General features: G+C 36.4%; 1 protein-coding gene across 6 annotated transcripts in view; it reads left to right on the forward strand.

The window, feature by feature from the left end:
* Positions 1-21,992, forward strand: part of DLC1 (DLC1 Rho GTPase activating protein) — a 217,037-nt gene that overhangs the window by 75,908 nt on the left and 119,137 nt on the right. For 4 of the 6 annotated variants that reach the window (XR_007777444.1, XM_018926404.3, XM_030238971.2 and 1 more), the window contains one exon: positions 12,229-12,262. Coding sequence is in view for 5 of the 6 variants with exons in the window: in XM_018926404.3 (XP_018781949.1) it covers positions 12,229-12,262 (34 nt within the window). In the remaining variant the exon portion in view is untranslated. Of the gene's footprint in view, positions 1-11,967; positions 12,071-12,228; positions 12,263-16,454; positions 16,581-21,992 lie in introns of those variants that run through there. The other 2 variants (XM_030238973.2, XM_018926415.3) reach the window with 2 other exon arrangements.

Consider the following 21,992-nt stretch of genomic DNA (forward strand, 5'->3'; position numbering starts at 1 on the left):
GATTTAATAACACATCAATCAGGAAAGCAAGTTTTAAAATACATGGTATTTTGTCAGGGGTTTACTAAGCCGAAAGTTTGGATTGTTTAGTCCTGTCCAACTGTGGCTTTGAAGCTATGTACACTTGTAAATATGTTTGTCACATTCTCACAAACATAAATTGATCAGACCGCTAGGAAACCCACGGAAATTTCTTATTACTGCTTATGGCAACATCATCTCCTTCTGCTGCCACTGTTTGTTTTCTTGATGTCTGTGGAAAACACTTCAAGACTTCAATGCTTCTGTGAAAAGACTTCAATCTGTCACATCTGCAGCAACTGTAAGAGTATACTTTGAGCCACCCTCTTTTTCCTGCTTGGATTTCAGGCTTGAATTTATGCATTTCTTTGATGTCTTCACAAGACATTCTTACACTCTGTAGGACTCAGTGCACATAGCAGGAGATTTATCAGCTTCCAAAGGTTCCCAATCCTTTGTATTTTAGGGAACTCCCTGAAATATCACTGATTTTAGTTTTCATAGAATTTTATTTTTTCCTCAGGCTGAGTGCAGAACTGCTCTTCTGTGTTCAGTGATGTTTGGCATTATCTTCTCAGCCATTTTGTCCTGCATCTAAAAGGGGCATCCAAATTCCATTAGTAACTCAGAACAAATTTTGTTCTGCCACATTCTAAAAACTCTAAGAGACAAGCTGTTTTGAACTAGATACCTTAGCTAAAGATGTCAGTTTTAATGGCTTGTCAATTTTGAATTATGTTAGTCCAAACTGCTTTCAACCCATTTCACCATCTATTCTTCCAGTTCATTCTTCCAGCTTTCAAATGGGGCTGCTTTGGGAGACACTGTAGAAAATCTTAGGAAAGTTAAGGTATATTATCTGCTCTCTTCTTGACAATGTAGCCTGTGATTACATCTTCAAAGATAAATCAGGTTGGTCAAGGATGATTTGTTCTTAGTAAATTGTTGATTGCTCCCAGTTGCCCTCCTGCGACCCATGTCTTTGGTAAGGAATTCCAAGGTCTGCTCTGTAGTCTTACCCTGTTCTAAGATGGGCTTTCAACCTTAGAGCCATTGCTTCTTTGCCTCCTTTGAATACAGGTGTAAGTCTCTCCCAGCCATCAGGAGCACCCTGGAGCTGTCATGGTTTTCCACTGATGTAAGTTTCCCTGCAATCGTATCAGCCATCTCTTTCAGCGTGCCTGGGTAGATTTCCTTTAGTCCCACGGGTTAGAATACATTCAGTTTCTCTAAATAGTCCCTAGCCTGTTGGGTCCTCACATCTGGATGTTCCTCTCTTTTCTAAAACATGTCGAGATTGTGAGGTTAGGGAGTAAGATTGGACTATGAAAAGTGATCAGAGTGGTGCAAATTTTGGCTAGACTAGAAGCACAAAACAATGGAGAAATAGGCATTAAAAAGGCAGACTGAAAAATCTTGATCTCATTTATCTGTGGGTTAGCTTATCACTGCTATCACCAAATTGCTTAAAAAACAGGCAATTATAAATAAAACATTCATTTTATACTGCTGTTTTGAGAGACACAACAAGTTTTGCAACTTGCTGCATGCACAGCCCATTCCTTCCTGAAGTGAGATCAGGTCTCAAACACTTAGTTTGAAGGTCTAAAGTACAAGGGTGACCAAGGGTATGGCATCTCCCATTCTTCCCAGTGAAAACCAGTCACTCATACAAGAATTGCTACAGTGTTGTTGTTTTGTTTGTTGATTGGACAGTTTATTTTCATTTAGCCATGTTTCTGCTTACTTTGCTGCCAAGACACAAGAAAGAAATCAGTTTTTTTAAAAGAGATGTCTACACTTCCTGCAGCCAGCCTGTAATTTAAATTTACATGCAAAACTAAGGGTTAAGATGGGTGGATACAAAATTTTATATTTATTTTACTTATATAAATATTTCCACAAAATCTTCTTTATAAGAAATAGAGCTATTTTGTCATAAATCTTCTCTACCAGTCAGCAGACTAACTGCTTTAAAAAGCACCTCTTCTTTTCATGTGATTAAATGGGATTTGAAGCCTTTTTGAGTTTTTTTGCAGTATTGTAGTGATCAGGAATTTTAAATGCTTGTGAAAAATTAGTTCTAGAAGAGTTGAGTGTGAACATAAGATTCAGTCAAGAGTGTATTGGCAAAAAATGCTACATACTTGTAAAGTCCCTCTTAACTAAAATACAGAATAATTCCAACTCTCCTCAGGGAACTGGTATTGGTATGAAAGACAAAAGTATACTTGGACTCATCTGTGCTGTTTCCCTCTGGAAAGTTTTGAAAGCTTAGAAACTGTGAATTACATTTTTGTAATATGCCACACAGAGTTTGGGAAAGTTGGAAAAATTCAGGAGGAAACTGTACTAGTTAGGCATGGACCTGGGGAAACACAGGAAATGCTCAGCACTTCACAGAATTGGACCCTCTTAGTACTCTCGGGATCTGCAGTGCATCTGTCTGCACGCCTGAGTGAGGTTTTCATGGGAATAGCGTGGGAACACAGACATTGATGGGATACTTCTTTGCTCAGAAACCAAAAATAAAATTCAGAACAAAATAAATAAAACAATCCTGAAAGAAGAACAATTTTAGAACTTCTGGAAAAGAAAGGAGTTTAAAAGGGCTCTCTTCATAGTAAATGTAGCAATTAGTAAAAGCTTTGATAGCAATCCTGCATTTTAAGAGTAGATTTTTATTACCTTTTATGCCTATCCATATGTGCCTACACAGAACTGTGCCTTTAAAAAGGAAATAGACACAACACAGACAGGAAGATTATGAGCCAGGTTCCCCAACTTGAGGCCTCACTTACTACAGTTCTGTATTATGCTCTGTATTAGGAACAATTTCTTTTTTCCCATGAATTAAAAACCTATCATGTGTAGAAAACAAAAATGTTTGGAATTTATGTTAGATAAATGAATGGCAGTATTGAATCATCTCTAACTTTTAAGTACCTCATAAAAGAGTTTATAAAATAACGATTTTTTTAGACAAAGCATATCCTTCACCACCACCAGCTGGCCATTCTTTAAACACAATATTATTATACCTGTTAAATAAAATAAAAATTTCAGTATCATTTTTATACATCACAGTGATATATGGAGCTGTGTCTACTTTAACTCTCACTGATTCTAAAAATCAGTCTTATAGACACTTGAACTAAAAAATAGAGCTTCCTACTGGAAAACATTTTGATATCAGAATGCAAGCTTCAGAAATACAAAGCATTCTAGATCATTTAGAAGAGAAAAGCTTAGTAATTGCAAGAAAAAGGGGTGTACATTCAAAAATAAGATTAATTAACTTATTTTTATGTGTTAATCTTGCAAAATACTTCACTTTTCTGCATGAGGCATAGAAAAGTCTATCACAACAATCAGAATATTTGCAGAATTGCTTTTTAGGCACTTGAAAGCCCCCAAACATTCCTTTTAATGGTAAAGCATTATTATTCACATTTTAAAGATGAGAAAAATTAGATGTTTGTAATAAGATCTTTAAGTGGCAAAAAAAGATTGTCAGACTACTATTGATGTGTTAGGGGCAGACCATGACTATTGCCAGTAGTCTTGCTCTAAGGAATAACCACTCTGCCATCTCACCCACGCAGTAAGCTCATCCTGACTTTAACCTGCAGCACATATAGCTGATTATTACGGTGTTGCAGGGAGACCAGAATCCCCTGCAGTCAGTTGCAAAGCTCCTCCTTCCTCCCAGATTTTTAAAGTATGTCAGCAGCATGAGCGAAACTTCCCAGATGTATTTCTCTTGGTTTCTGCGTTTTTATGGCAGCAGAGATCCCAACTTGGAGGATGGTACCTGAGAATAAAATGGAATTACTGCAGAGATGGAAGACATGTAGCATGTGTGTTATCTGTGCTGGTGTCTTTCCATGTAGGCATGCACTAGGAGAGGTTAGTTCAGGCATTACTCAGTTAAACAAGGTGTTAAAAGTCCCTGTAACAGGAGTTGATCACATCAAGGACCTGGAGTAGTCATCTCACAGTAGTACTTCCAGCTGAGAAAATTATATGGCAGATGAAACATATATTTCAGTGATTTATTAACTGTATCAGAAGAACCAGGTATTGGGGGCATTGAGCAGAGGAAATTTGATACTCAGTTTGACCAGAGTTTAGATATTACAATAGAAATGGCTATAATTGGATTTTTTTTCTCAAAGAAAGGAAGGGGGATTTGGTTTTTAGCATAAAACAGCTGTGCTGAGGAATATTTTGTTTTCCAAAAAGGATTTTCAAGGTCTTGGGGTAGTTTTTAGAGGTTTCACTTTTATATATGGATTTAAAAAAACTATTTTGCATCCTTTCCACAGGGTCTTTTTGGAGTTAAAACTCCCATTTCTTTTCAGAAAAAGAAAGTTTTCATGTTTATTTGTTACATGATTTCGTTTCTTTTTTTCTGTCTTTGGGTTTTTTTCACCAATGTCTACTTTTCACCCAAAAACTGTGGTTTTGATTTACTGACTCTGTTCCCCAAAACCTTGACAAATATTTAAATGTTAACAGACAAATGGTATGCAAAGAGCTGAAGAACTCGTTTCATTTCATCTCTTTTTCTCTTGAATGACCTTGAATTATACTGCCTTAGTAAGGTCACTGTATTGGTTTTTGGTTATATTTTAAGCTCATACTTGTTACATTTGCATGTTGAAGCATGAACAAGCTGAGATTCCAAGAATATGGACAAATAAGCAAATAAGGTCAGGGTAACGTGTTTTAATTTTTATTCCCCTCCTTTTTACCTCCTCCTCCTCCTGCCCAAGATAAAACCATTGTCATCTTGTGTGCTTCTAGTTCTTGTCATTTTTCTTCTCACAGTAAAAGAAAATAGGGTGATTTATGTAAATCTACATTTCTCTACCTTCTAGTAAACCAAAGAGAAATATGACAATTATCACATTTATCAGGGTTGGTGATAACTTAGTGAAAACCATTAGTTTGACACTTATTCTCTTATGCTCAGCCCTGCTACCTTGCAAAGTTAGATGTACATTTTTTCTTCAATCAAACACTCCCTTGATGCTCCCAAACCCGTCACTGTTTCTGTCAGGCATGCTCCTCCTCTCCTGTCTCTATCATCCCATGATTAGCATCACATTTTTGTGACTGTGCAGCTTTCTGAGCAAAGAACTGTGAGGCTCTGCAGAAAGAAAAGGTTTCATCATCATAGAAGAAGAAATGTAACTTTTGTAGTAATTTATTCTTTTATGCCTGAATTAAAGCTCAAGATCAAGAGCCTCCTGAAGGATCTTTAGATGCTTTAGATCCTTTCCCAGCTGGTCTAACAGTAATATCACAGTGACTGAATACCCATGAGGCTGTAAGCATCAAGATTCATTCCAAAACATACATACCATGTTTTAAAAAACTAGCTTCTTGGGATTTGCTTTTTTTATTTATTTAGAGAGCTCCACACAGTTGTAATGGCCTGCTGTAGCTAAAAATGGGAAGAGGCTCTGCAGCTGCAGTTAACTGCAGAGATTCAAGAGCTCAAACTCACACAGGATGAATCTTTGTAAATCTCAATAGATGCTGCTCTCCCAGTAGGTGTCAGCTGCTGCAATGCTCTCCAGCTGATTTTCTTTTGCAGAACTTAAAGCTGAACACAGTGAGGTCTCTTAAATACCAATCCTTCATACATAATGTTCCAGAAACTATTGCAGAGTTATGGCCACTAATCTCAGTGATATCTAAATCCAGGATAAAAACATCAGTGGAATACAAAAATGTAGATAGCAATCAACCACTGATTTTGGGCTGAGTGTCAGAAAGATTATTAGAATCAGATTGCTCACTTACAGAGCTGATGATTTCTTCAGCTAAGCTTTTTTCAATTAGCTCATGAAGATGCAGCGTCAGTATTACAGATTCTGGCACTTGCAGCCATGAGGTGAGCTCCCTCATTTTCATATCTGAACCCTTCAAAATTAGTAACAGTGTATTGCTTTCCTCAGGATGAAGGGCAAAGGACTCCTTTGTTTTCTTTGAGGAGGCTAAGGAAGACAGGAATTGCAGGATTTTAAATTCCATTTTATTCTGCAAGTAGGTGCTCACAGTTGATTTGTAACTTGGACTCACCATGTAACAGATTTTAGCTTCTATCATCACATGATACTATGAATTTTTTGTTTACATGAAACATGCTCTAAGGTTGTAAGTATTATATAAAAGGGGATGAGTAAAAACTGAATTCACGTGGGATTCCTGTCAGCCACATAGAAATATTCCTCAGACTCCAGGGCTTTAGGACAAAATCACATTTGTAGACATTACATGATGTTGAAGCTAATGTGAAACATGAGACTCTAAATATCTTTTGCTGTTGTCTTATAGAGCTGCATGCCTTCTGGTTCAGTTTTGCCAGTGTTGCAGGGTTTATTGATATGTTTGTTATTGTAAAAGGTTTTATAAGATAAATATTTGCCAAAAAGTTACTTGTGAGCTTGGGAAAAAGCTCTGTGTGTAAATGAATCTTAATAGAACAACTGGTGATTGATGAAAAGCATGAGTACTCTTGGGGCTGCTCCAGTTCTAGACATAGTGTGTCACATCTCAGCTTTGGTGTTAACATTCAAGTGATGGGGTTTTTTAGGGAAGAGATACATATGTTTGGGGGGATGGAAGGAAGTGCAGATTTTTGTTATTACTAAAAGCTGTACAAATGTTCCTTAACATTGAGTTAAAATTTAACTGACCCCATTTTCAGGTATTGTATGTCCATCCCAGAAAGTAGAGGGCAGTTTAAATGGAAATAGAATTCCTTATTTCATTAATTCCTGTGAAGGTAAACCTTTTCTTCTATTTCAAGTTGAATCCTTATATATAATGAAGTTGAGGTCTAGCAATTGCTAATTTGAAAAAAAACTTATTTCTCACAAAATGTGTGACAGTAACTCTTGGGGTATTCATGAATCCCCAGATGCTGCTGTGAAGTTTTTAGTATTCCTGTAAAGAAAGAAATTAATTCTTTATTATGGCCAAACTCCACTTAATGGTCTCGACAAGCTGCAGACAGGCTTTTGTCTTATCTGTCATATGAACCAGCTTCATGTGGTCCTGGCAGATTGGAGAGCAGTGGGAGCTTACCCTGGCCCTGGCAGATTTCAGAGCACTGGGAGCTTACCCTGATCTAAGGGAAGTCTGTGATAACCCAGACAGAGCACAAGGCAGCTATCCTGCATCTTTGCTCTGTGCTCCCGTTCCAACAAGTCACACTCTGCCAACTGAATGACAAAGACAGAGGAAATTATCAGACCACCCCAAATGAAGGCTCTTGGCAATTGCCTCATGGAAGGAGAACTGCCAACCATCCAGCACTAATTAGAAGAGGTCTCTGTGCATGACCTGAGTGGCATAAAGAGGCTCAAGCAAACTGAAATATCTCGTCAGAAAATGAAGTATAGAGAGGGTAAAGGACAACACATGCAGGCAAGCTTTGCACTTCCACTAGAATTAAATTCATAGTGTTGTCTTAAACTTAGCCAGACACATCTGAATGTGACATTAATTTCTTTTTAAAAGTGAAATAATTGATGGAGCTTTATTGCTGGGTGGACTTCAATTGCCTTCTGCTCTACTCTTCAGTAAAATTAAAGACCACAAAGAAAGAACTTGCTAAATTCCCCTTCTAAAGCCAGTCTGTCCTGAAAGTTGATGGTTTTATGTTTTCTCTTTCCTCATCCAGATGGAAAAAAAACTCTTAGATTTAAAAACTGCCAGTTTAATAAAATGTTTTGTAAATAAGTCTGAATGATAAACTAATCCTTATTGGGGATTTCTTTGTCCATTAGTTCTAGTATTTCTTTTCAATGCAAATACAAAATATTAAGCACTCTAAATTAATTAGCATTTTTGAAAGGGTTTTCTATGTGTTTACTCTCTTAATCTGATTCATTAGCATTAAAGGCTTTAGTTTCAAAATATCAGAATTTACAAGTAGAGGTACTTATTCAGTGTTTTGGTGTAATGGGGATATATTGCTGAGAAAAATTCTGCTTATGGACTGCAGTATTTCCTAGTTCCAAACCATCTAATGACCATGGATTTTTTTCTTTTGTAAAGCAGCCCAGTTAATTTTTAATTGCTTCTTATTCAAATTTTAAAAATTGACACATACTTTCTAAATAAAATAAAATAAAATTTAAAGTTTATTAGTCCAGATTATTCAAAACTTGCTCTGCTTAATGATAAACTGAATAATGCTTAATATTTGTTTTCTGTCTGAACATTTTTGACATCAGTTTTCAGGTACAAACTACATCTTGTTTACTGAAATAGAATTCTCTGTTTGGGGAATGGACAGATCCAGAGCAGCCCTGCTGAGAGACACTTGAGGGTGCTGGTGGATGAGAGGCTGGACATGACCCAGCCATGATCCACTCACAGCCCAGAAAGCCAAAGGTGTCCTGGGCTGCATCCAGAGCCTCGTGGGCAACAGGGGAGGGAGGGGATTCTGCCCCTCTGCTCCCACCTGGAGCACAGTGTCCAGCCCTGTGGTCCCAAGCACAGGAAGGACATGGACCTGCTGGAGCCCAGACCAGGGCCATGATGATGGTGAGAGGGCTGGAGTACCTCTCCTGTGAGGAAAGGCTGAGGAAAGGCTGGGATTGGTCAGCATGGAGAAGAGAAGACCTCATTGTAGCCTTAAGTACCTAAAGAGGGTTTATAAGAAAGATTAGGAAAGATAAGGAAATAAAGATAAGGCTTATAAGAAAGAGGGCACAATTTTTGGCAGGGCAATGGTATTGAAAAGAGGGTGGATTAAAATTAGATATAAGGAAGAATTTTTTTAGAATGAGGATGGTGAAATACTGGAGCAGGTTGCCCAGAGAGGTGGTAGATGCCCCATCCCTGGAAACATTCAAGGTCAGGTTGGACTGTGCTCTGAGCAACCTGAGCTAGTCCAAGATGTCCCTGCTCATTGCAGAGGGGTAACCTCTAAATGTCCCTGCTAGCCCAAACAATTTGATAATCCTATAATTCCATCATTCTATAATTCTATAGCATTTTACATACACTTTACAGTCACATTTGCACACACAATATATTTTCAGTGACACAGTTGCAATGCAGCAAGAATGCACACAGAAATTTCATATAACATTTCAAGATTTTCATAATTTAAAAATCCCATCCTCTAATTTAGAAGGAAAAGCTGGATATATTTCAGCAGTGGTCTAGTGTTTTTCCTCTTTTTCTCTCCTCTTTTGTTTGCTTTTCTTTCTTGGTGCTGCGAAGAACACATACTCTAGAAACAGAAAGGACCCCGAGTTTGGGAGATGTTTGTTGAAATCTTTGAAGGGTATGTGTCTGTTTTTTTCTAAAACACATGTGATCTGATCATACAGAAATTGTTAGTCCAGTCCTTCAGTTCTGTGAAGAGACTGAGAAATAATGTGAAGTTACAGTGAACCCATCTGGTCAAGCAGGAAAATCCGGTTTAATTGCTCTATTGCCAGAAATGTTAAATCACTTCCTGGGAATGCAGTTCATTTGGAACATATGGAACTCATTGGAAGGTCTCCAGTGAATTCAAAACTGTACTGAAGATGAGAGCATTGCTCAAAAGTAACAATCATGTTTTCCCACTGGGCAGCATGTAAGCAGCATGTGTAGCTGTATTAACAAAAACCAAACAATAGGAGAACTGTCTGAGATCTTGTTCAACAAGATTTACTCGTGGTTTACTTTATTTTAAATTTTCAAGAGATGCTATGTCCATTTAGGCTTCTTCCTTTCAGCATTTGAGCAGCAAAAGAATGTCCTGATGAAACTTCTAGCTTATCTCAATTGAGAAGCACTGCACTCAAGAAAACAGACATTTGAAAGCAATCTACCACACTCTGCCTTTCAGTTTTCTGGAACTTAAAGTGCTTCTTCATCCTACTAAACAGAAGTAGAAATTTTGTGACTTCTACATCTGCCCTCAGGCTTGATGATTTTATGTATTTCCTGCAATTAAAGCCTAGCAACCTTTAAGACTGCCATTTAACAAATTCACTAAAATGTATATTTCATTGTACATCAACAGGTTTTAATGATCATCAATTATAAATACTGTATATTTCCAGGAAATAAATTGATGTGACCAATGGCACTATTAACAATATCCAAATCTGGTATGCCAAAATGAACCAAAATCTACATGTTGATTTGAATGATGCTGACAGCCTTTTAGGAACAGTTCATTCAGGCTAAAGGCACTGCCAGTGACTCACAGTGCAGTTATAAACATGACCAAAGTCCGTCCAAGTCTATCATAAAGCCAGCAGAAAATTATATTCTCTACTGGTCATTATCATATCCCCATGGAGTCCTGAAACTGCTTCCCCTGAGCTGTTCCTCTTGGCTTTGCATTCATAGCTTCCAGAGGCTGTCCCCATCGAATTTTTATCTCTTTTCCATGACCCAGCTTATGATTTTAGTGCAGACACTCTTGGTTGCCACAAGTTCAGCCACCTCAGTGTTCTCTAAGCTTTTTAGAGGAAGCCGTCATACCTTTTGTAACTAACAAATCTCAACATTAAAGTGTGGGGATAACCTGTTCCCATCTTTCCTTCTTTTGTCCTGACTCTCCCATTTGATTCACACTAATGTTGTCCCTTTCTTTCTTGTGCCACTAAGGGGTTTTTTCCTGTTTGCTTTCTTTTTTGTCACCTACTCCTCTTTACAAAGTTCTGTCTTTACAAATTTCCTTCTTGGACTAATGTGAATAATGAATCTCAGATTTTCTTACTTATCTTAGCCAGTGGAACCACTTAAGTGTGGAAAAGAGAAGAAAAATAAATACTCCTTTTCAAATTTATATTAATATCTTATAAAAATTTATATATTATACACTTTTTCTTTCTTTGAAACTAAGACCTTGATTCAGTCTGTGATTTTATTGTTTCTTTGGCACGTTAATTTTCCTCAGTCTGTGTTTCCTCAGACTTTGTTGCATTACTCATTCTTCTTCTGAACAAATATATGTTTGTAAAATGCAAGAAAAAATCCTTTTCCAGGAAGAGGCTATTTTTGGTTTGAATAATATTAGTCTGGTTATGTAATATTTTTGAATGTCAAAATCAACCAATGCACATTTAACCAGAGAGAATACAGGTGAAACAGAAAAAAAAACACAGAAGGCATATATTAATGTATAGCATCTAAGACATGTTCTAGCAGAAATTTTGTTGAAATTTGATCCAGAAAGTTCTTTGAAGCACTATTGTATATAACAGGACAAATAAAATTAAACTAAAATTGCAAAGTCTGTTTTGAGATATCCTATAGCAAGTCTGAAGCTGCTTTATTTCTGTCCATCTCCCCTCTTTTTCTTTTTATTTGAATCTACAGCAGAAAAATCTGCTGAATAAAGGCTAGACTAACATAAGTAAAAAGGAGGTAAAATTGATACCTTAACTCATGAGGCAGTTCTGCATACATTGTATACCCAATCCCATTTCTCATCCAGCCTTTCTTACCTGCATCCTATATGCACGTTTTAAAATTCTTTTTATGTGTCTGACATATATATTTCACTTTACTGTTCATTCAGTCTATAACCTCTTCTTTTTAGGGAAAATACATTCAGAACACATTCTATATTAGTCTGAAAGAAAATTATAACATGAAACAAAATTTGCATCCTTTGCAAATAGAGAAGTCTCATACAATTTTCCAAGTCAGAAACAATTACAGCTGATACGAAAACAATTCTATTACTTGTTTCTGAAAATTTACACAAAAAGTAAGAAATTGCTATATTATAGAACAGAACATATTTGAGCCTACAGAGAGATTTGGCATTTCTGTCTAATCTTCAGCAACACTGATTTTGTCTTCCTCCCTCAAAATTATGAAGTAATTTCCCAGTGGAATTTTGTGATTGTGTGTTCTTAGAATGATTATTTCAAAATGTAATCATAGGAATAACTTATTAACTCCATCTCCTCCCTTCTGTCCTAGTCCTTTTTAGTTGTAATTGCTTTCACAATAGATTGTAAGACACTCAAATGGGAACTGTATGTTTCTCTCCAGAGTGCTTCATATGGTGAGACCCACAGGTTTTTTGCAGATCTTCTAGACACTCACAAAATTTACCTCAAGATTTCATAATGTTTCCCTAATATTATTTCTGTAATATTCCCACCTGGTATCCCCTAAATACTCCCTAATATTTTTTAATAGTGGTAATTTTTTTTCTTTCAGGCTATGCCAGTTATTTCAGAGAAGGAGAAGGCTGGTAAGTAAATATTTACTCATTTTCTCATTTCCTTGTTGTATTTGTTTTTGGAATAGCCTGTTTCTTAACTAAGTGATAAAAGACAGGCTTCAACTGTGGGCTTTCAAACATATAGGATTGAAGATTTGACCAATGTCTATGTAAAGGCTATCAGTTGTTTCCTGAATAGGGTAATTTCTCTTTCTAAAATGCAGTCCAGTTTTCCCTGTCATATTAATAAGGATGTTTGAAACTGTCCTACAAAGCTGAATTGCAGCTGCTCCTTACACATCAGAATTCCTGTAGTTACTAACTTGTTATTTGCTGTTAACATGTGTTGTGATTTATTAGATGTCTCAATTAAAAAACATGGATGCAAATGGTTTTCTCAAGTCAGTTGAATTTGACTTTTGATTTGGTGTAAGCTGTTCTGTCTATCTTTATATATGGCAAGAAATTTCATTAACCTGGAGTAAATCACTGGAGATAATAACATTTGTTTTGGCTAAGTACTTATAGAATATTGAAAAATTGTTTTTCTGTTCTTTCCTGTTATATGTGCCCTCTGAACATTATGTGCTTTGGTGTTGCTATGTGAAATCTATTACTGATTGTCTTCTAGACACTGTGAAATTCTTGTGATAAACACTAGGGAACTCAGCACTGTTTCTCTCAAAAATCACTGTTGGTTGCTTGTCTTTTATTTCAATTGCTACTGTACTTTGAATATGGCTTGAAAAATACCTCAAAATATCCAAATGCCACATGGCATTCAGATTTATGTCTGATTTTTATTATGGATGTTTTCTTGCATTACCCTGGTTCAGGCTGTTTCTTTTCTTTTGCTCATTAGGGGAGAGAAATAAGTTAAAAAATGTTTCAGAGAAAGTCCACAGTAACAGTCAGTGCTGTAAAAGCTACGGAGCTGTCTGCTCAGGATGTTTCTACTTTGGCTGTTGATGTTCAGAAATAATTCCCAAACTCTGAGCCATATTTAATAAGATTTTTCTTTATAGATTTCAGAGACAGCATTATTTGGTGTTTCTTTTCCTGAGGTTGAAAATTATGCCAAAACCTACAAACTGATGATAGTTATATATAACTGGCCATACCATTTCTAGCTTTTTTAAAATAAAACTCAAAGATCTATGCTTAATTTTTAGACGTCAAAACTACTTATCATGTAGGCATTGGTAATAATATAAGATGAATGTATTTTTGACACTTTATAACCTGTACATATGCATATAAGCATCTCTCTCTTTTCCTTCTTTCTGGTCAGACTCCTGTGCTATGTTTTTCTGTGGCCAGTATTATATTTAATATCACAAATATTAAGTGGTACTTCATGCCACGTGATGTCAGTTTGCTGACATTTCCATGCACATGAGGACCAGCTAAAGTGAGAATGAATATATGGTTGCCTTTAATCAGTTTTGGCTTTCATTTAACTCTACAACTCAGGAGATCCTGAGATTATAATGAGTTATTTTGCAATATTGAGAATGCATGAGGAGGAGGATTATTAAGATCAGGCCCAATCAGTTGGTTCTAGGGGCAGGAAGTGTTGTTTTAGTTAAGTGCAGCTGAATCTTGATTCAGACAGTCAGATCCCATGTTTTGCAAGGTAACTTGCCAGTGTTTGATCATTGCTGCTTTCACTTCACCAGAATGACATTACCTATAGTCATGAATGACAAAGACGTACTCAAGGTGTGAAAGCCTTCAAAATAATAGAACATATTTTCTTGTCTGCTATAAGAGAACAAAAGAAATACTAATTTTGCTATTTATTTGTAAATGCCAACAGTCTAAATTTTTCTAGTTTATATTATCACAAGCAAACTAAAATGTATCAAAAAATACTGCAGAAAAAAAAGAAGTTTTTATTTTATTGCTGGCCAAGCTAATAACTTTGCAGGTAAAGAGACTGAATGGCATTGTATAACAACTAGATAGAAATGCACTCAAAAATTCTAGTGAAACAGTTTTTCTCATTTTGAGAATTTGAACAAATATTCTCTTGTGAGTCCCTCTTTTCTGTTTACTACTATTTGATTCCATCTGGGACTGGAATAAGAAATACAAGAAAGTAGAAATGTTGTTATTACAATGTTTCTGGTTTAGAAATTTTATATACACAGAAATAAAACCCTGATTTAACAAGACTTTCTATTATGTAGACTCCAGATATCTTGATATTTTCAAATGATTTTCCAATAGGCAACAAAACATTTAGATCCTTAAATGAACTAAGCTGCCTAAGCAGCTTAGAAGTTCACACATTACTGATTATGTTTATAGCATTTTTTAATCCTTGAAATTAAATATTTTTTCAATTTTATATATTTTCCAACAAGCAGTAAATTTTGACATCAAACACAAACTCCATAAGATGGAGTACTTATCAAAAAAACCAAAACACTCACATACCATTTTCGGATTTGGAGCAAAGCCAAACATCTGAAAACATTGTTGTTTTTGTCAATTAATAGCTCAAGAGTTGCATAACAAATTTTATTTTTTTTAATAGTGTAAAGTGCCATAAAACACGCAATTGCAAAGTGCCTTTGGCAAAAATCTATAAGTGATCACAAGTATATTGAGCAGAACATTGGTCATGCCTAAACACGCACCCGATTGCTTCCACTCGTGTGAACTGGGGCATTGCAAGTGATGTGCTGTGGCATCAGCTAGTTCTGAGTAGTGCACTTTTAAGAAGCCTCAATACTGTTGACATTTCTGGCAATGCTGAAAAAATAAATCTTTCAAAATAATATTTTGAGGTAGAAGTTAAGATAAAGCAGTATGCACAGTCAGAGAAAATGGGGGCTCAAGCCAAGAGATGACTCAGGACAAGTAATGTTGGCGCCTACATTAAGAATGCAAGCCAGAAACCAGATTCAAAACACTATTTTTTTCAGATTCATCTGTTTTTTCTTTTGAGTAAATTACATATTTGTATTCTTTTGTTCACCTTGCTGACTGCTGTGATTTATATTCTCCAATTCTGTACAAAAACTGTGAAGATATTTGAAGCATGGAGAATTTAGCACACCTGTCAATAATGTGTCAGGGTTTGTCGTGTTGACTCCATTTATAGTCTAAAAATAATCAGCATCTGAACCTTTGGTTCACATGGCTGTACATTAGCATCTGTTTTACTGATGTGATTCACATATGAGACTTCATGAATGGTATCAGTTAACTCTCCTCTAACTGCAGACTTGAGACAGCTCCTGACACACACATACCAATATTCAGCACAATGGATCCACTGTGAGCTTCCTAAATCAGGGCTAACTTCTGTTTCTGGAGCAATCTTCCCAAAACAAAGGTGAAATAGCTTTAAGCCAATATTAGAATTATTGCCAAAGTCTCTTTGTGTACCTGCTTCATGCTTTCCCAATTTATCCTCAAATATTTGTAGAGAATAGTGAACTCTGTTTGTGGCTTAGAAACGTTGCTACAGCAGAGCCAGTGGGAGAGGCAGAGCAAATATCCACATCTGGTCACAGACTAGCACAGCTTATTTCTCTTGGGGTGATGGAACTATGCGCTATCAATAAACAGGGCAGAAGGTTTAGTCTAGCCCTAAAGAAATTTTAAGTAAATATTAACACCATTGGTCCATAATGTTCAGCATTATAATAAATAAGTTCTTTTAAGTGAGAATAGCAATTGAACATGCTTTTGAGTTTTCATGACTCTATCAAAATATTCCCTTGTGCTTTAAAAATATACCTTGGGAAAAGTGCACAGCCTTTTTGGGTAAATCTCAGTATTCTGTCTAACTGGTAGGTTAGAGAGATCTACTTCAGCACAAATAAAAGTGTCAGACCATGATACGTAGTACAACAGATTTGATAGCCCATTTCTCATCTGTGTTTTGATGATCAGCAAGACAACAAGAGGATAAAACACAAAGCACAATAAAAAACAGCAGCATCAGTGGATCTTTTGCCAGCATACAGTTCTTGAAAGCTCCCGGTGTCAGTTTTAAAATCTGGGCCTAGCAGTGAACAACTCTTTTATTTTTTTTTTTTGTTCCTGCATCTATTCTAGATTGCTGGCAAGGACACTATTTAATGAAGTACAGGTTCTATTCTCCTCTGGTGTTAACTTTCCTGGCTGTCTTTTGATTCAGAAGGAAGACAATTACAGAGATTATTTAAGAGGCCTTATTAAAGAGGCAGGATTTTTCCTCTCACAGGCTCTTATTGTCAGTGTCAGGCAGCAGAGGACACTTGGTGCACAGCCCCATGGTGAGATGAGCTACAGAGCAGGAGGTGATGGAGTGATGACAAGGTGGGTCGGCAGTCTGTGAGAATTCACAGCAGGAGGACCTGGAAAATCCAGTACGACGGGTTCACTATCATGTAACAAGGCACATAAAAGACCAAATGCTTGGCTCATTAGGTGCAGGTCTTTTCATTCCATTTCATTTAACTGCAGCTCTAATCAAAAGGGAAAAAAATATGAAATCTTCACTAGATTTTACAAACTTATTCTAGATCCAGAGAAAGCAATTCTTTCTCTGAGCAGCATTCACTAGATGCTCTGTTTTCATAAAGTCATTAAGAGCTCATGCATATATAAACTGTTTTGAACCTAGAGCAAGCATTACAAAATTCAATTTGGCTACAAGATATCAATTTCCACATAAACTGGAGAGAAATACAAGGTAATTGGCACAGTTACTAGTTTTCTGGCTACCTTACAATAGCTCTAGCCAGTATTGTAAAATAAACTAGGCAAAATGAATTATTAATTGTTCCATTTAGCAAGAGTTTTATCTGGTTTTAGAAGAACAGTCCTACCAGAGTTTTTGTGAGACCTTAGTATGAAGTACTAGCTTCTAGTTAGGTAATCCTTTTATTGTCAATGTTGCAACAGTTATAAAATTTGGTGTTTGTTTTCTAAATAACAATGTCAGGGGAGCACACATGCTTCAATCTGTCATACTGAAAAAGTTATAGAAGCTCTGCTAGAAAATGCATGGATGGCTGCCAAAAACTAATAGATGTTAATAGATATCTTTTTATTCCATTGCTATTCATTTTATTGCTAGAAAAAATGATGATGCCAATAGATACTGAAAGCTGCACTTTCGTGCTAAGATTCCTAATATTTTTGGTTGTTTGGTTTTCTTTATTTTTTTCTAAATGCAGTAAAATAGCTGGTGTCAGGATTTTCGGTATTTGATTTTTAGTGGTTTATTAACCACACACTAGTGTAGTTGTTCTTCTGAATAAATCACTTCACTTTTAAAAGTCATACCATATTCACTGGCATGTGGACATAAACATACAAACTCTAAAATCCACATAGCACTGTGTGAAGCCAAAGTTTCTGTTGCCATTTTCTTTTGGTTTTGGAGGAACCAGGAGGTCCTAGGACTGCAGCTTCTATATAAAAGTCCCCTTTAAACCATACTAAATGCACTAGAAACAGGATGATGCCTAAAACTCCTCCTGGTTGCCTCTAGTGTATTATTTTTGCTAGACTGAAAGACTGCAGATTAGGGCCAGGTATTGGGAATGTGCTCTGAGGGGAGCCAGTGATAAGAAGGCTGTGTACCATTGGAGAAGGACACAAAAGTTCAGGTACCAGCCTGGACAGGAAAACAGGTGTTTTATGGAAGGCTAAAACTATTTCCATTAAAAAGTTTTATAATGATTAAGTGCATCTGCAGTATCTGGGAACTAGCAGAACCTGTTGTGCATAAAATTCCCTAGTAAGTTGCTATTTTCTTTTCCCACCTGCTTTGTGGACAAAGTATGGGCCATTAGTATGGACCTGCTTTTACATTTTTTGGAAGAGCTTCTTAAGTCAAAATATGCTGTTTTTATCTTCAAAGGAGTTTAATTTTTTCATATCTTTAATATAATCTCATTTTCTTACATCTTTAAATGCTTAGAAAAAGAAGCTTAACTGAATTATTTCAGGCTAGTAACAAGGCTAGGCCATAATTTTTACATTGTATTATACATACATATACTTTAACATAATCTTAAATGGTTTTTTAGTTATAATAGCTTTCTAGGCTCTTTGATGACTTCATTAATTGTGGAAACAACTTTAAATATTTATTTGATAAATATTCATATGTCCTTTTTCATTTTAGAGGAGACAAGCTGTGCCCAAGTGGTGAGCAATCAAATCTCTGCTGGCTTAATGTATTTTCTTAAGTAATAAAATTACCTTATTCAAATCAAGATAGTTCCCTGATAGGAATAAAACTCTACATAATACCAGCTGAATGATTACTGCTCCCAGACGTCATGCTAAACCTTTCAATCCAATGTGCTTCTAAGGCAAAATGTGCTTCCCTATTTCATACAAGTTGTTTTCATCACACAAATTATGTCATTATAAAACACCCCAAGAATTAGCATTTAATTATTTTAAAGATATTTGATATAATTAATATTTCATCACAGATTGATATATTGTAAGAACATATAACAGACTTCATCACCTATTAGTGAAACACAGTTAAACAAAGAATAACTCTCTTCAAGGAGTTATTCAAAGAACAGCTCTCTCTGGACGTTCTTTCTCCAACTGTCTGTTCAAGCAGGCCAGCCCTGAGTTCAGACTAGATTGCTCAAGTCTTAGTCCAGTCCAGTTTTGAAAACTTCCCAGAAGAGAGCCTGTGCAACCTCTGTAGGCTACGTGCTCCTCTGCTGTCTTGTCTCCACAGAGTCATTCTCCTGATGCCCAACCTGGTCCTTTCTGGTTTCAGCTCATGCCTCTTGTCTCCTTTGTTGTCATCATCACATGCCCAATATGGAGAGCCCAGCTCCATCTGCTTGTTGCCTACTGTGAAGTCCTGGGGAGCTGCTGGTAGGACCCCAAAAGCCATCTCTGCAGGCTGAACAACTCCTGCAGCCTCAGCTCACGGGCTGAGTGATCCAGACCCTGACCCTCTTGGTGGCTGTCCCCTGCACATCCCTTTTATCAATGTCCTTCTTGTGTTCGGAGGATCCTGAAACTGGACTCACTGTTACAGGTGTGGTCTCACAAATACTGCATAGAGAGGGATAATCCCTTCCCTCCATCTACAGGCCATGCTTTTATTGACCCATCCCAGGCTGCTGCCAGCTCATTTTACTGCCAGGGCACACTGCTGGCTCATGCACAGCTCACTGTCTGCCAACACCCCAGGGCTTTTTCCATAGAGCTCCTCTCCAACCAGTTTTTATCATTTATTTATCCACCCTTACAGACTGTAAAATCCCAGCTTACAAAGAAAAATATCATGGAAATTGTGCTCTTTGTTGTCAAAACAGAAAATAGAGCAGGAGACCCACAAACTTGTTACTTGCAGCAAATTCAATTTTGTATTACATTATAAGTAATTATAATATGTTTAGATTTTAGTACACCATCAAACAGATTGTACACTGGTACTCAGTATATTCTGGCTAGTGTCATATAATTAATTTTAATCAAGTGGCTTCTCAGTCTAAAGTTAGGTATCAGTTACACAGTGACTCAGTAGCATTTATATTACCCAGGCCACGTTGCAGTCTCTTTTTGACTTGGACATCAGAAACATTCTAAAATAGCTTTTAAATCAAACATGATCAAGTTGCTCTTTTTTCCCTTTTTTGGCTATAACAAGTGTAACAGAGAATGCTGATAACCAAATAATCAAGTTATTTCTAGGCTAATTTTCTTCAGACTGAGTTCATGGCAAAGACATGTGTTGATTCAAATGAACTATAAACTAGTTCACTTGGTCCTAATTAATACTGACATGCAGTCATTAGGTCGTGGTTTCCAAAGTAATGATGTGACTGTTGATTTGGAAATCAGGTGATGGTTTTTCTTTTCCAGTGTCCAGAAATAGAGGCATTTTCTGCAAAGCTGAGATGCCAACAGCCAAATTTTAAAATTAACTTTGGACTAAATTTTAATAGTTATTTAGGTACCTGAAGATGAAAAACAAGCTGCTAATTTTGCACCAATTTCCTGTCAAGGTTACTTCTGGGCAGTAAAGTCTGCACGTGGCACAAAATTATGATGATACCTAGTCATTTCTGAAAAATGTAAGATACTCTTCTTTGCTTCTTTGGGTTCCTAGATAACATTCAAAACATCTGGAATATATTGTGCTCCTGTGTTCATATTTGAAAGTAGGGCTTGAACTGCTGAATTGTTTCAGAATTGTTGAAGATGAACCAAAATAAGTTGAAAAATTTTAACCATGTTTAATAAGAAGAGCTTAGCGTACTTAAAATTAAGTGTTACAAGATAACCTCTCTTTGTCTGATAAAAAATAAAGGTAAGATATAGTTTCAGTTCCAAACCACTGGAACATGAGCTTGTTTTTTGTTCCTTATACACTTGAGGTACTTACATGCTGACTTTACTAGAATAAAAAGTCGCTATTCAGAAATTCTTAGGGAAAAGAGAGAGTCCTTTGATGTCTGATAAGAAGACATGATTATTTCTCTGTGATTCTGTGACATGATTATTTACATTCCTCTAAGGACATGCTGAAAACTCAGGTGAGAGACACCCAAAAGCACACTTTGGACAAGGCACACCTGGAGGCAAAGTGACTTCCTAATGCAGAACCATCCTTGGCAGAGCAAGGTGGTTCTGCATTAGGTCTGTAGGATGTAACAGTAGTGTCACAGGGGGCTCAGACTGGGGTTTCTTTTTTCCTTGATGGAAATGTCAACCTGTGCTCTGTCCTCTGCTCTAGCAAGTCATGTTTGAGAGAATTGTGGCTTCTGCCCATAGTGTGCTCAGCCTGAGCAGCTAGACCTTTTATTATCTATAAACTGAAAGATACCAACTACACTAATAAAAAGCATTTTTCATCATCCTGAAGATTTTAAATAGCTTCTGATATCTAGTCATCCAGTTTAACAATTTTCTCAAATCTTCTCCCCAAAAACTCTTGTAAAATAAGATTGCTTTTGCACATATCAGGAAATGGCAACTGAATCAAATACTGGTTCTCTAATATGTGATAGATGTCCATGGTCTTTAAAATGCACCAGTCTACAATTCATGTATGCAAAGTCAGTCACTGCTTCATTCTTTATTACCTCTGTCAATCTACTGCTGTGTTAATTTTGGCTGTTAGTGAATTTCCCCTTCATCACTTTTTAGGAAAGAATCAGATACCTACTTGAAATGGTTGCTTAATTTATAAGTATTACAAATCAAAAAGTAACTGAAAAAAAAAGTTTATTGATAAACAAAACTACCAAATGGTTTCTAAACTATAAATCTACAAGGAGTTATTCCTGCAGATGATCATTCTAGTTACATGAGTTTGGACTAAGCTTGGAAGTAGAGATTTGCTAAATCCCAGTCTAAAATTATTTCTCTGAAAGTTTTTCCATGTGAATATTCTCTTTAATTCATTTGGAAGGCCATTAATTTAAAACCCAGCCAATTCTGGACTGAGTTGCAGCTGCAGCTGTATGTTGGCCTAAAAGAAAGGAAATATTTGATAACCAGTTTCAGAGTGTTAGCCAGGTATATCATATCTTAGTAGTGCCTATGTGTTGAACTGAAAGGCAAAGAGGAAAGTAACCATGGATTTTAACACATATCAAAATATGGGCTTGAAATTAGAGAAGAGCAGTTGAAATATCTGTTAAAAGACAAGGAAAATAATTAAATAAGCCATAACATCTTCTAGGCAGGTGTCTAATTTACAGTGTTATCCTGGAATATGTTTTCATATTGCATGGAAGAAAAAGAAAGACTGATATTTTAGTCA

This window comes from Serinus canaria, chromosome 4, assembly GCF_022539315.1.
Source record: "Serinus canaria isolate serCan28SL12 chromosome 4, serCan2020, whole genome shotgun sequence".
NCBI classification, from domain to species: domain Eukaryota; kingdom Metazoa; phylum Chordata; class Aves; order Passeriformes; family Fringillidae; genus Serinus; species Serinus canaria.